The sequence below is a fragment of the Coregonus clupeaformis genome, chromosome 25 (assembly GCF_020615455.1).
Source record: "Coregonus clupeaformis isolate EN_2021a chromosome 25, ASM2061545v1, whole genome shotgun sequence".
NCBI classification, from domain to species: Eukaryota; Metazoa; Chordata; class Actinopteri; order Salmoniformes; family Salmonidae; genus Coregonus; species Coregonus clupeaformis.
Genome location: NC_059216.1, coordinates 12084830 through 12098012, shown reverse-complemented (window position 1 = coordinate 12098012; position 13183 = coordinate 12084830). Strand labels below are relative to the sequence as shown.

The window sequence follows — 13183 nt, the reverse complement described above, 5'->3', positions numbered from 1 at the left end:
ATGGGGATTTTTATATAAAGGAAATTTGTCTTTTGTGTCTGTTGAAAATTAAAGATTACTGACAGAGCCATAAGAAAATATTGCTTTATTTATCTGATCATATTGGAATATATTTGTTAGGTTTTCAGTAGGTTCAATTAGGTTCACTAGACTATATGCGTCATTTAAAAAAATTTCAATGAACATTCGAACAGTCCGGCCCTCGGCTTGTAGCTAAATTTTTTATTTGGCCCTCCGTCCATTTGACTTTGACACCCCTGCTGTAGACGTTCGAGACTGTCTCTGCATATTCATGAGGCTAGCACAGCGTCTCACGGTCCATTGAATACAGTCGGTTAACGTCAACCCCTCCTCATCGAATATTCAAAACAATATTTAAATAAGGAGATGTATCCACCAATCCAAAGAGAGGAATAGGCGGGAGCTTGACAGCCCGCCGTTCCGCTCTGTGGACAACGAATCCCATTGTTAGGGCGGAGACATTGGCATCTCGTCATTATAGCCATATCTCTGTTATGGATTCCACAAATATACGTCACATATATTATCCGGTAATTTACATAGCTAGCTACATAACACCGCCCAGTGCGGACGAATATGATAATGTATCTATTCTAGGCTGTCTTTGAAGCAGGTGGGGGAAAAAACCGCTGGAAAAGTTTGGGAGAGTGTGACAAACCAAGCCAAGTGCTTCGAGAGACAAGAATCGATGTTTGATGGGCTCTTTGCCCCAATTTTGGATTACGATATGGACGCTTTGAAGTCGGCAGGAAGGGCAATAATTCGCAGCCCCAGTCTCGCTAAACAGTCATGGAGTGTGGGTAGACATAAAAGTAAGTATTGGTAGTGAGCTGACTAGCTAGCATGTGGATACTAGTAAAAGGTTAGCGGAAATGTTTGGTATACGTATTTTCTATGTAGTTCTCTACGTATAGGCTAGGTACCGAATTTAGCTTCCTGCTGTATTCCCCAATTTGTTCCTCTGTAGCTAGAGTAAAGTTGAGTACTTGAAAGTGGAAATCGTACCTAACTGAATGTACTTTATGCTCACTCACACGCATACCGACACACATTCACACATCATATGCAGCTGCTACTCCGTTCTTTATTCTTAACCTTACTCCTATTGTTATCTATCCTGATTCTTAACGTTAGTCATTTTACCCTGCCTTTATGTACATGTATCTCAATTACCTCGTACCCCTGCACATTTATCTGGTACTAGTACTCCCTTTATATAGCTTAATTATTGTATATTTTATTCCTCTTGGTACAATTTTGGTAGTTTTATTTATTAAACTCTGCATCGATGGGAAGGGCTTGTAGGCTAGCATTTCATGGTAAAGTCTACACACCCGTTGTATTCGGCGAATGTGACAAGCACAATTTAATTTGATGCATTATTTTTCCGTGATTGCCGATAGATCATTAAAGCTAAAACGTGCTAGGAAGATTGTTTAAACTCATAAGGTTAGTTCTCTGGCTATCATACCAGATTTTCCCTAGGAAGCGTCTAGCCAAAATAGATTCCGACCATACTATTGCTTACAGCTGTATTGAGCCTAAAGTTACTCCTTAGTCCAAGGAACTTGCATGTTCAGTTTAAAGAGAGTTGGCCCTGGAAGCCAAAACATCCAAATAGCCTAGTCCATCTAAACGAGAATCGATTCTCACTTGCGATACGGTTCTAGAAACCTAAATCCCTCTACTTTCAGATCGTATCAAAATAATTTCAAATGCCAAATACACACTTACTGTTTTAACACAGTTGCAGCCGACAGTATTTTTCGGGTGATAACAAGTTTTTGGCGGCTGTCTTCCGTTTACACACAGGTGTTCGGAAACACAGATGGCTAATTAGCACAGGTAGTCCACTCTGTCTTCTGTAAATGCTGTAACATGGAAATATGGCCGTGTGGGAACCCTAACCCTATAAAGGTGTGTATCAATTTAACCTTTTGTTTTGTGAAAATAATTTCTCACCGATATGAAAGATAAGGTCCTTATGCTTCCAAAACCGTACCGCAAGCGATGCCTGTTAATGTTCAGACAGAGCGTCGCCTCTTAACAAAATGCAACCCTACAGAAGACGCCTTCATCCAATGACTCATATGTGGAATGGAACTGAGAGTCATGATCAAGGGCTAGGGTCGGACAGGCTTCCTGTTTAGATTAAGACACTGCGGAGCCGGCACGAGATATGGCTCGGAAAACAAATTTAATAATTTTTTTGTGAAGCAAAATGTGTAAAGGAGTGGTAGCAGGGAGGTCTTAGAGGGGGCTCAATTTAGTTTCAGTTTTTGGTGAACGTGTAGCCTAAAAACCAACAGAAGCTGTAGACCCCTTTCAAACACATATGATCAACACTTGGTAAATTGGCTTAAAAACAATGACTTATTTACTTATTTTATTACACTGAGCAAAAATAGAAACGCAACATGCAACAATTTCATAGATTTTACTAAGTTACAGTTCATGTAAGGAAATCAGTCAATTGAAATAAATTCATTAGGCCCTAATCTATGGATTTCACATGACTGGGCAGGGGTGCAGCCATGGGTGGGCCTGGGAGAATATGTTGGGAGAATCAGAATATGTTTGGAGAATCAGAATATGTTTATCCCCACAAAAGGGCTTTACATTTACATTTTAGTCATTTAGCAGACGCTCATATCCAGAGCGACTTACAGTTAGTGAATACATGTTTTTTAAAAATTTTTTATTTTTATACTGGCCCCCCGTGGGAATCGAACCCACAACCCTGGCGTTGCAAACGCCATGCTCTATCAACTGAGCTACATCCCTGCCGGCCATTCCCTCCCCTACCCTGGACGACGCTGGGCCAATTGTGCGCCGCCCATGAGTCTCCCGGTCGCGGCCGGCTGCGACAGAGCCTGGATTCGAACCAGGATCTCTAGTGGCACAGTTAGCACTGCGATGCAGTGCCTTAGACCACTGCGCCACTCAGGAGTACAAATTACAGACAGAAATACTCCTCAGCAACCCCCTACCCCCTACCCCCCCTCAGATGATCTCACAGGTGAAGAAGCCGGGTATGGAGGTCCTGGACTGGCGTGGACTGCGGTTGTGAGGTCGGTTGGACGTACTGCCAAATTCTCCGAAACAACGTTGGAGACAGTTTATGTTAGAGAAATGAACATAAAATGATCTGGCAACAACTCTGGTGGACATTCCTTCAGTCAGCATGCCAATTGCATGCTCCCTCAACTTGAGACATCTGTGGCATTGTGTTGTGCGACAAAACTGCACATTTTAAAGTGGCCTTTTATTGTCCCCAGCACAAGGTGCACCTGTGTAATGATAATGCTGTTTAATCAGATTCTTGATATGCCACACCTGTCAGGTGGATGGATTATCTTGGCAAAGGAGAAATGCTCACTAACAGGGATATAAACAAATTTGTGCACACAATTTAAGAGACATTTTGTGCGTGTGAATTTTTTTTGGGATTTTGTAAACATTTCAGGTCATGGAACCAACACGTTACATGTTGCGTTTATATTTTTGTTCAGTATAGATAAATCATCTTCAAAGTCTCTCCATATCTTCATGCACTACCATTGGCTGGGGAGCTGCAGGATTCTCACAATGGCTTTGATCTCTGTCTTCAGTGGTTTGTCACAGACAGCTATGCGATGTGCAGTCACCCGGGTGGGTGCATATGATCACACTACTGTAGTATGGCTTTTCAAAAAGAGGAGTAGCTGCTTGGTTAAACCTTTTTTGTTTGGTTTCACAGAGGGAACAACGCCCTCTCCCTGGTCTCGCCTTCCTTTTCTTCATAGACAGTGGGGTAGTTGGCAGACATGGCAGCATGATGCCACACGTGCCATTCTGTGCCGTCAATGCTTTGTTTTGGTCCACTTTCTCTGGGCGAATAATGAGGCTTTCTAAAGGCCTGCTTCCTGTCCCCAGTCTCCCGGCAGGGACGATGCGTGGCCAACAGCCACAGTTGGTGGAAGCTGATAATGCACATCTATAATCATGGTTACAGATTTATCAGGGCAGTGTTGCATCTTCATCTTTTATGTTGTTGACCTCTCTATATGCAAGTCATGTGGGCCCTGGCCTGTGATGGCCAGGGCCCACATGACTTAAAACCAGCATTTCCTCTCACCCACATGCTGCCTATTCACAGCAAGGTCAGGTAGTGTTTATGGTCAAAACACTGATTTAACTGCCTCTTGTTTCTATGTGGTTATTTCAATACAGCATGGCTAGTGTAGAGTGCACCGGTAGCTGCCGTCAACTGTTGATGGAAAGCAACTTGTTTCATCTTGTCATAACAGGAAGAATACCACTGCTGCAAGACAGACTGTGTTTCGTTGTGGGCAAGTGATGCATGCTGCTTTAAATGCTGAGACCACAAAACAGAAGTATTCAGGGTCTTGTTATTGAGATGTCTGGAGTCCATGCAAAGCACCTACAAGTCCAAACACACCTGGATTCAATGTTGGTGTCCTCCACTCCTACATGATGTATACTAAATAGAATGTTTGTGTTCGAATCCCAAATAAAGTAACTCTTGGCGCTCATGCTTTGGGCTTGGCCTTGTACAGTGCCTTGCAAAAGTATTCATCCCCCTTGGCGTTTTTCCTATTTTGTTGCATTGCAACCTGTAATTTAAATGATTTTTTATTTGGATTTCATTTAATGGATATACACAAAATAGTCCAAATTGGTGAAGTGAAATGAAAAAAAAAAACGTTGAAAAATAAATAACGGAAAAGTGGTGCGTGCATACAGTGAGGGAAATAAGTATTTGATCCCCTGCTGATTTTGTACGTTTGCCCACTGACAAAGAAATGATCAGTCTATAATTTTAATGGTAGGTTTATTTGAACAGTGAGAGACAGAATAACAACAAAAAAATCCAGAAAAACACATGTCAAATGTTATAAATTGATTTGCATTTTAATGAGGGAAATAAGTATTTGACCCCCTCTCAATCAGAAAGATTTCTGGCTCCCAGGTGTCTTTTATACAGGTAACGAGCTGAGATTAGGAGCACACTCTTAAAGGGAGTGCTCCTAATCTCAGTTTGTTACCTGTATAAAAGACACCTGTCCACAGAAGCAATCAATCAATCAGATTCCAAACTCTCCACCATGGCGAAGACCAAAGAGCTCTCCAAGGATGTCAGGGACAAGATTGTAGACCTACACAAGGCTGGAATGGGCTACAAGACCATCGCCAAGCAGCTTGGTGAGAAGGTGACAACAATTGAAGAAACACAAAATAACTGTCAATCTCCCTCGGCCTGGGGCTCCATGCAAGATCTCACCTCGTGGAGTTGCAATGATCATGAGAACGGTGAGGAATCAGCCCAGAACTACAAGGGAGGATCTTGTCAATGATCTCAAGGCAGCTGGGACCATAGTCACCAAGAAAACAATTGGTAACACACTACGCCGTGAAGGACTGAAATCCTGTAGCGCCCGCAAGGTCCCCCTGCTCAAGAAAGCACATATACAGGGCCATCTGAAGTTTGCCAATGAACATCTGAATGATTCAGAGGAGAACTGGATGAAAGTGTTGTGGTCAGATGAGACCAAAATCGAGCTCTTTGGCATCAACTCAACTCGCCGTGTTTGGAGGAGGAGGAATGCTGCCTATGACCCCAAGAACACCATCCCCACCGTCAAATATGGAGGTGGAAAAATTATGCTTTGGGGGTGTTTTTCTGCTAAGGGGACAGGACAACTTCACCGCATCAAAGGGACGATGGACGGGGCCAAATACTTATTTCCCTCATTTAAAATGCAAATCAATTTATAACATTTTTGACATGCGTTTTTCTGGATTTTTTTTGTTATTCTGTCTCTCACTGTTCAAATAAACCTACCATTAAAATTATAGACTGATCATGTCTTTGTCAGTGGGCAAACGTACAAAATCAGCAGGGCATCAAATACTTTTTTCCCTCACTGAAGCCCCTAAATAAGATCTGGTGCAACCAATTACCTTCAGAAGTCACATAACTAGTTAAATAAAGTACACCTGTGTACAATCTAAGTGTCACATGATCTGTCACTTGATCTCAGTATATATACACCTGTTCTGAAAGGCCCCATAGTCTGCAACACCACTAAGCAAGGGCACCACCAAGCAAGCGTCACCATGAAGACCAAGGAGCTCTCTAAACAGGTCAGGGACAAAGTTGTGGAGAAGTACAGATCAGGGTTGGGTTATAAAAAAAAATCCAAAACTTTTGGGTTATAAAAAAATATCCAAAACTTTTAACATCCCACGGAGCACCATTTTAAATCCATTATTTAAAAAATTGAAAGAATATGGCACCACAACAAACCTGCCAAGAGAAGGCTGCCCACCAAAACTCACGGACCAGGCAAGGAGGGCATTAATCAGAGAGGCAACAAAGAGACCAAAGATAACCCTGAAGGAGCTGCACCCTGAAGCGTGGCCAGAAAAAAGCAATTTCTTAAAGAAAAAAATAAGCAAACACGTTTGGTGTTCGCCAAAACGCATGTGGGAGACACTCCAAACATATGGAAGAAGGTACTCTGGTCAGATGAGACTCAAATTGAGCTTTTTGGCCATCAAGGAAAACGCTATGTCTGGCGCAAACCCAACACCTGTCATCACCCCGAGAACACCATCCCCACAGTGAAGCATGTTGGTGGCAGCATCATGCTGTGGGGATGTTTTTCATCGGCAGGGACTGGGAAACTGGTCAGAATTGAAGGAATAATGGATGGCGCTAAGTACAGGGACATTCTTGAGGGAAATCTGTTTCAGTCTTCCAGAGATTTGAGACTGGGATGGAGGTTCACCTTCCAGCAGGACAATGACCCTAAGCATACTATTAAAACAACACTCGAGTGGTTTACGGGGAAACATTTTAATGTCTTGGAATGGCCTAGTCAAAGCCCAGATTGCTGTACACCAGCGGAACCCATCCAACTAGAAGGAGCTGGAGCAGTTTTGCCTTGAAGAATGGGCAAAAATCCCAGTGGCTAGATGTGCCAAGCTTATAGAGACATACCCCAAGAGACTTGCAGCTGTAATTGCTGCAAAAGGTGGCTCTACAAAGTATTGACTTTGGGGGAGTGAATAGTTATGCACGCTCAAGTGTTCCGTTTTTTTGTCTTGTTTATTTCACCCAAAAAATGATTTTGCATCTTCAAAATGGTAGGCATGTTGTGTAAATCAAATGATACAAAGCCCCCAAAAATCAATTTTAAATTCAGGTTATTAGGCAACAAAATAGGAAAAATGCCAAGGGGGGTGAATACTTTCGCAAGCCACTGTACATGCATGCCGATTATTTTTGTTTGTTTTTATTTTGGCATCTATGCACATAGCATTCTTTCCCCCCCAGTCTGTCTATTTTGTAACCCTGCCTTTTATTTGTCCATCATTTATTGATCCCATTGAGATTTAGTGTCGTTTTCAAGAGAGATCTCTCAATTCTGCAGCAATTGTACAGTGTCATACGTGGTCCTCTGTAGCTCAATTGGTAGAGCATGGCGCTCGTAACGCCAGGGTAGTGGGTTCGATCCCCGGGACCACCCATACGTAAAAATGCATGCACACATGACTGTAAGTCGCTTTGGATAAAAGCGTCTGCTAAATGGCTTATTATTATTATTATTATTATTATTATTATTATTATTACACAAACCATTAACCACATAGTATCACATTGCATAATTCAAGGCATTCAGAGTCACAGCTATGATACTCCCCCACTTAACATACTGCTTGACTACTTGGGGCCAAGCTTGCTGTACAACATAAAAACTAATTCAGTCTGTCTACAAACAGGCTCTCAAGGTTCCTGATAGAAAGCCCAATAGCCATCACCACTGTTACATCCTCAGAATGCATGAGCTCCTGAGTTGGGATAATCCTGTGCAATGCACCAACGCTTGTCTTGTATTCAAGATCCTAAATGGCCTTGCTCCCCCTCCACTTAGTACTTTTGCCAAACAGAAAACCCTAACCCATGGCAGCAGATTCACAAGGTCTTCCATAAGGAAAAACATCTTTAGTCAAACTGCTTTCTCTGTGAGAGCTTCCCATGTCTGGAACACGCTGCCATCAGACACACACAACTGCACCACCTATCGCACCTTCACAAAAAGCAAAGACATGGCAAAGGACAATCAGATTTGGGAACATAATCCCTAGCTGTGTATTGTCGCTTTCCATGTATTCAGATTCAGTGTTTTAATAGTCACGTACAGGGTTGCAGGTGTGATTGCAGGGTACAGTGAAAGTCTTAGGCTTCGACATGCAGGACTAGGTGAAATAAAATAATGAAAATGGTAATAAACAACAGTATAAAAAGAAATAGCACCAATATATATATATATATATATATATATATATATTACAGTGGGGAGAACAAGTATTTGATACACTGCCGATTTTGCAGGTTTTCCTACTTACAAAGCATGTAGAGGTCTGTAATTTTTATCATAGGTACACTTCAACTGTGAGAGAAGGAATCTAAAACAAAAATCCAGAAAGTCACATTGTATGATTTTTAAGTAATTAATTTGCATTTTATTGCATGACATAAGTATTTGATCACCTACCAACCAGTAAGAATTCTGGCTCTCACAGACCTGCTAGTTTTTCTTTAAGAAGCCCTCCTGTTCTCCACTCATTACCTGTATTAACTGCACCTGTTTGAACTCGTTACCTGTATAAAAGACACCTGTCCACACACTCAATCAAACAGACTCCAACCTCTCCACAATGGCCAAGACCAGAGAGCTGTGTAAGGACATCAGGGATACAATTGTAGACCTGCACAAGGCTGGGATGGGCTACAGGACAATAGGCAAGCAGCTTGGTGAGAAGGCAACAACTGTTGGCGCAATTATTAGAAAATGGAAGAAGTTCAAGATGACGGTCAATCACCCTCGGTCTGGGGCTCCATGCAAGATCTCACCTCGTGGGGCATCAATGATCATGAGGAAGGTGAGGGATTAGCCCAGAACTACACGGCAGGACCTGGTCAATGACCTGAAGAGAGCTGGGACCACAGTCTCAAAGAAAACCATTAGTAACACACTACGCCATCATGGATTAAAATCCTGCAGCGCACGCAAGGTCCCCCTGCTCAAGCCAGCGCATGTCCAGGCCCGTCTGAAGTTTGCCAATGTCCATCGGCATGATCCAGAGGAGGAATGGGAGAAGGTCATGTGGTCTGTTGAGACAAAAATATAGCTTTTTGGTCTAAACTCCACTCGCCGTGTTTGGAGGAAGAAGAAGGATGAGTACAACCTCAAGAACACCATCCCAACCGTGAAGCATGGAGGTGGAAAATCATTCTTTGGGGATGCTTTTCTGCAAAGGGGACAGGACGACTGCACCGTATTGAGGGGAGGATGGATGGGGCCATGTATCGCAAGATTTTGGCCAACAACCTCCTTCCCTCAGTAAGAGCATTGAAGATGGGTCGTGGCTGGGGTCTTCCAGCATGACAACGACCTGGAACACACAGCCAGGGCAACTAAGGAGTGGCTCCGTAAGAAGCATCTCAAGGTCCTGGAGTGGCCTAGCCAGTCTCCAGACCTGAACCCAATAGAAAATCTTTGGAGGGAGCTGAAAGTCCGTATTGCCCAGCGACAGCCCCGAAACCTGAAGGATCTGGAGAAGGTCTGTATGGAGGAGTGGGCCAAAATCCCTGCTGCAGTGTGTGCAAACCTTGTCAAGACCTACAGGAAACGTATGATCTCTGTAATTGCAAACAAAGGTTTCTCTACCAAATATTAAGTTCTGCTTTTCTGATGTATCAAATACATGCAATAAAATGCAAATTAATTACTTAAAAATCATACAATGTGATTTTCTGGATTTAGATTCCGTCTCTCACAGTTGAAGTGTACCTATGATAAAAATTACAGACCTCTACATGCTTTGTAAGTAGGAAAACCTGCAAAATCGGCAGTGTATCAAATACTTGTTCTCCCCACTGTATATACACACACAGTTGAAGTCGGAAGTTTACATACACCTTAGCCAAATACATTTAAACTCAGTTTTTCACAATTCCTGACATTTAATCCTAGTAAAAATTCCCTGTCTTAGGTCAGTTAGGATCACCACTTTATTTTAAGAATTGGAAATGTCAGAATAATAGTAGAGTGATTTATTTCACCTTTTTAATTATTTCATCACATTCCCAGTGGGTCAGAAGTTTACATACACTCAATTAGTATTTGGTAGCATTGCCTTTTTAAATTGTTTAACTTGGGTCAAACGTTTCGGGTAGCCTTCCACAAGCTTCCCACAATACGTTGGGTGAATTTTGGCCCATTCCTCCTGACAGAGCTGGTGTAACTGAGTCAGGTTTGTAGGCCTCCTTGCTCGCACACGGTTTTTCAGTTCTGCCCACACATTTTCTATAGGATTGTGGTCAGGGCTTTGTGATGGCCACTCCAATACCTTGACTTTGTTGTCCTTAAGCCATTTGACCACAGCTTTGGAGGTATGCATGGGGTCATTGTCCATTTGGAAGACTCATTTGTGACCAAGCTTTAACTTCCTGACTGATGTCTTGAGATGTTGCTTCAATATATCCACATCATTTTCCTTCCTCATGATGCCATCTACTTTGAAGTGCACCAGTCCCTCCTGCAGCAAAGCACCCCCACAACATGATGCTGCCACCCCCGTGCTTCACGGTTGGGATGGTGTTCTTCGGTTTGCAAGACCCCTTTTTCCTCCAAACATAACGATGGTCATTATGGTTAAACAGTTATATTTTTGTTTCATCAGACCAGAGGACATTTCTCAAAAAAGTACAATCTTTGTCCCCATGTGCAGTTGCAAACCGTAGTCTGGCTTTTTTATGGCGGTTTTGGAGCGGTGGCGTCTTCCTTGCTGAGCGGCCTTTCAGGTTATGTCGATATAGGACTTGTTTTACTGTGGATATAGATACTTTTGTACCGTTTCCTCCAGCATCTTCACAAGGTCCTTTGCTGTTGTACTGGGATTGTTTAGCACTTTTCGCACTAAAGTACGTTCATCTTTAGGAGACAGAACGCGTCTCCTTCCTGAGCGGTATGACGGCTGCATGGTCCCATGGTGTTTTATACTTGTATACTATTGTTTGTACAGATGAACGTGGTACCTTCAGGCGTTTGGAAATTGCTCCCAAGGATGAACCAGACTTGTGGAGGTCTACACATTTTTTTTTCTGAGGTCTTGGCTGATTTCTTTTGATTTTCCCATGATGTCAAGCAAAGAGGCACTGAGTTTCAAGGTAGGTCTTGAAATACATCCACAGGTACACCTCCAATTGACTCAAATTATGTCAATTAGCCTATCAGAAGCTTCTAAAGCTATTACTTTATTTTCTGGAATTTTCCAAGCTGTTTAAAGGCACAGTCAACTTAATGTATGTAAACTTCTGACCCACTGGAATTGTGATACAGTGAATTATTATTGAAATAATCTGTCTGTAAATAATTGTTGGAAAAATTTCTTGTGTCATGCACAAAGTAGATGTCCTAACCGACTTGCCAAAACTATAGTTTGTTAACAAGACATTTGTGGAGTGGTTGAAAAACAAGTTTTAATGACTCAAACCTAAGTGTATGTAAACTTCCGACTTCAACTGTGTATATATAACAACAACTGTGGCAGTGATGAATAAATAAATGTTCATTGGGGTGGAGGCAGAGTAAAGACTGAGGGGGTCTGATGGAATGACCAGCAGCATGACCATTGAGTGAAATGAAAACAATAATCATTTTTACTATATATATATATATATATATATGTATATGTGTGTAATATGCAACAGTGAAGAATGACGTTGAATCTTGTCTGTAGCTTGTGAGGTGTGTGTGAAACACTGTTTGTTGCTTTTGTATATATATATTTTTTTAAATGGTGCAATTGCTCTGTCAGTCTGAGTGCTATGTGTTGCTTGTCCTATGTTGCTCTGCATGTGCTCACTGCTCATTGTTCGTTTGTCTGTATTGTAATTGTTTTTAATAACCTGCCCAGGGACTGCTGTTGAAAATTAGCTGGCTGGCTAAAAACTGCACTTTTGGAGAAACATTGATTAATGTGCACTGTCCCTGTAAAAATAAACTCAATAAAGAAATAAAGACAAAGAATAACAATGTATCTTTGTCAGTAAACGGGATGGGACAAACAGATTTTGTACAGACTACCGTAACGTAAACAGTGTCACTAAGCCAGATTAGTTTCCTCTTCCTCGGATGGAGGACTGCGTTGATCAGGTCGGAGCAGCGAAGTTTGTGAGTAAATTTGACCTGTTAAAGGGCTATTGGCAGGTGCCACTGATGAGTAGGGCACGCGAAATCTCTGCCTTTATTACACCCTCCGGTCTGTACTCGTATTCGGTTATGAGTTTTGGCCTGCGGAACGCACCTGCCACTTTTCAGCACCTTTATGAATAGGCTTGTCTCCGGTCTGGTTGGGTGCGCTGTTTATCTGGACGACATAGTGGTTTATGCAGATACTGGTGGACACGTGTTTTGTCATGCGTGTGGTCCCCGAGTGTTGTGACGTATGCGTGTCGTCCACGTGACCGGCCGCTGTTTTATTTTGTATTGTCCTGTTCTGTCGCTCCTGTCATCTGTTCTCATTTTCTTCTTTGCTCTTAAAGGTTGCTTCCAGTGCGCAAAGGTTGCTGAGGTCTGGGAAGGATGAGGTTGGCTGGGGCAGTGGGGTAGCTTTAACCAGGGCAGTATTTTGTTTGTGTTTATATATATATATTTTTTTGTTTGTTGTTGAAATATTTACATTTTTAGTTTTTGGTTGGTGTGGTGTTCCAGGGTCCTTGGTGGTCCCCGGTTTTATGGGGGGGATGACAACCCTCCCATTCTGTCTGCCGTATTCTTTCTCTCTGCTCTTGTTTTCCTTAATAGGATGTCTGTCGGTGGGCGGAGCTGGGAGGGTCGTCAGTGAATTGGGACACACCTGGGCTCGGGCGTGTCTCGGGGATAAATACACCTTTCCTCCATACTTCGAGGAGACTCTCTCCATGCAGACACACTGTTGTTTTTGGACATGACATTTTGGGGCTTCTTTGTGTTAATTTGTCTTGGCACCTCTCAACACCCCTCATTATCACCATCTATGCACGCATCCACTCACTTACACTACTGATTACTGACTACACACACCATTGTTACTTGGATGTAGTTTA

At 42.5% G+C, this 13183-nt stretch overlaps 1 protein-coding gene across 2 annotated transcripts in view; it reads left to right on the top strand.

Moving 5' to 3' along the window:
- Positions 1-555: 555 nt before the first annotated feature.
- The window catches only part of LOC121539199 (low density lipoprotein receptor adapter protein 1-B), a 76762-nt gene continuing 64134 nt past the window's right edge, over positions 556-13183 (top strand). Inside the window, exon 1 of one of the 2 annotated variants that reach the window (XM_041847516.2) lies at positions 556-833. In XM_041847516.2, the coding sequence (XP_041703450.1) occupies positions 710-833 (124 nt within the window). In that variant the 5' untranslated portion in view covers positions 556-709. The remainder of the gene's footprint in view (positions 834-13183) is intronic. The other variant, XM_041847515.2, reaches the window with a different exon arrangement.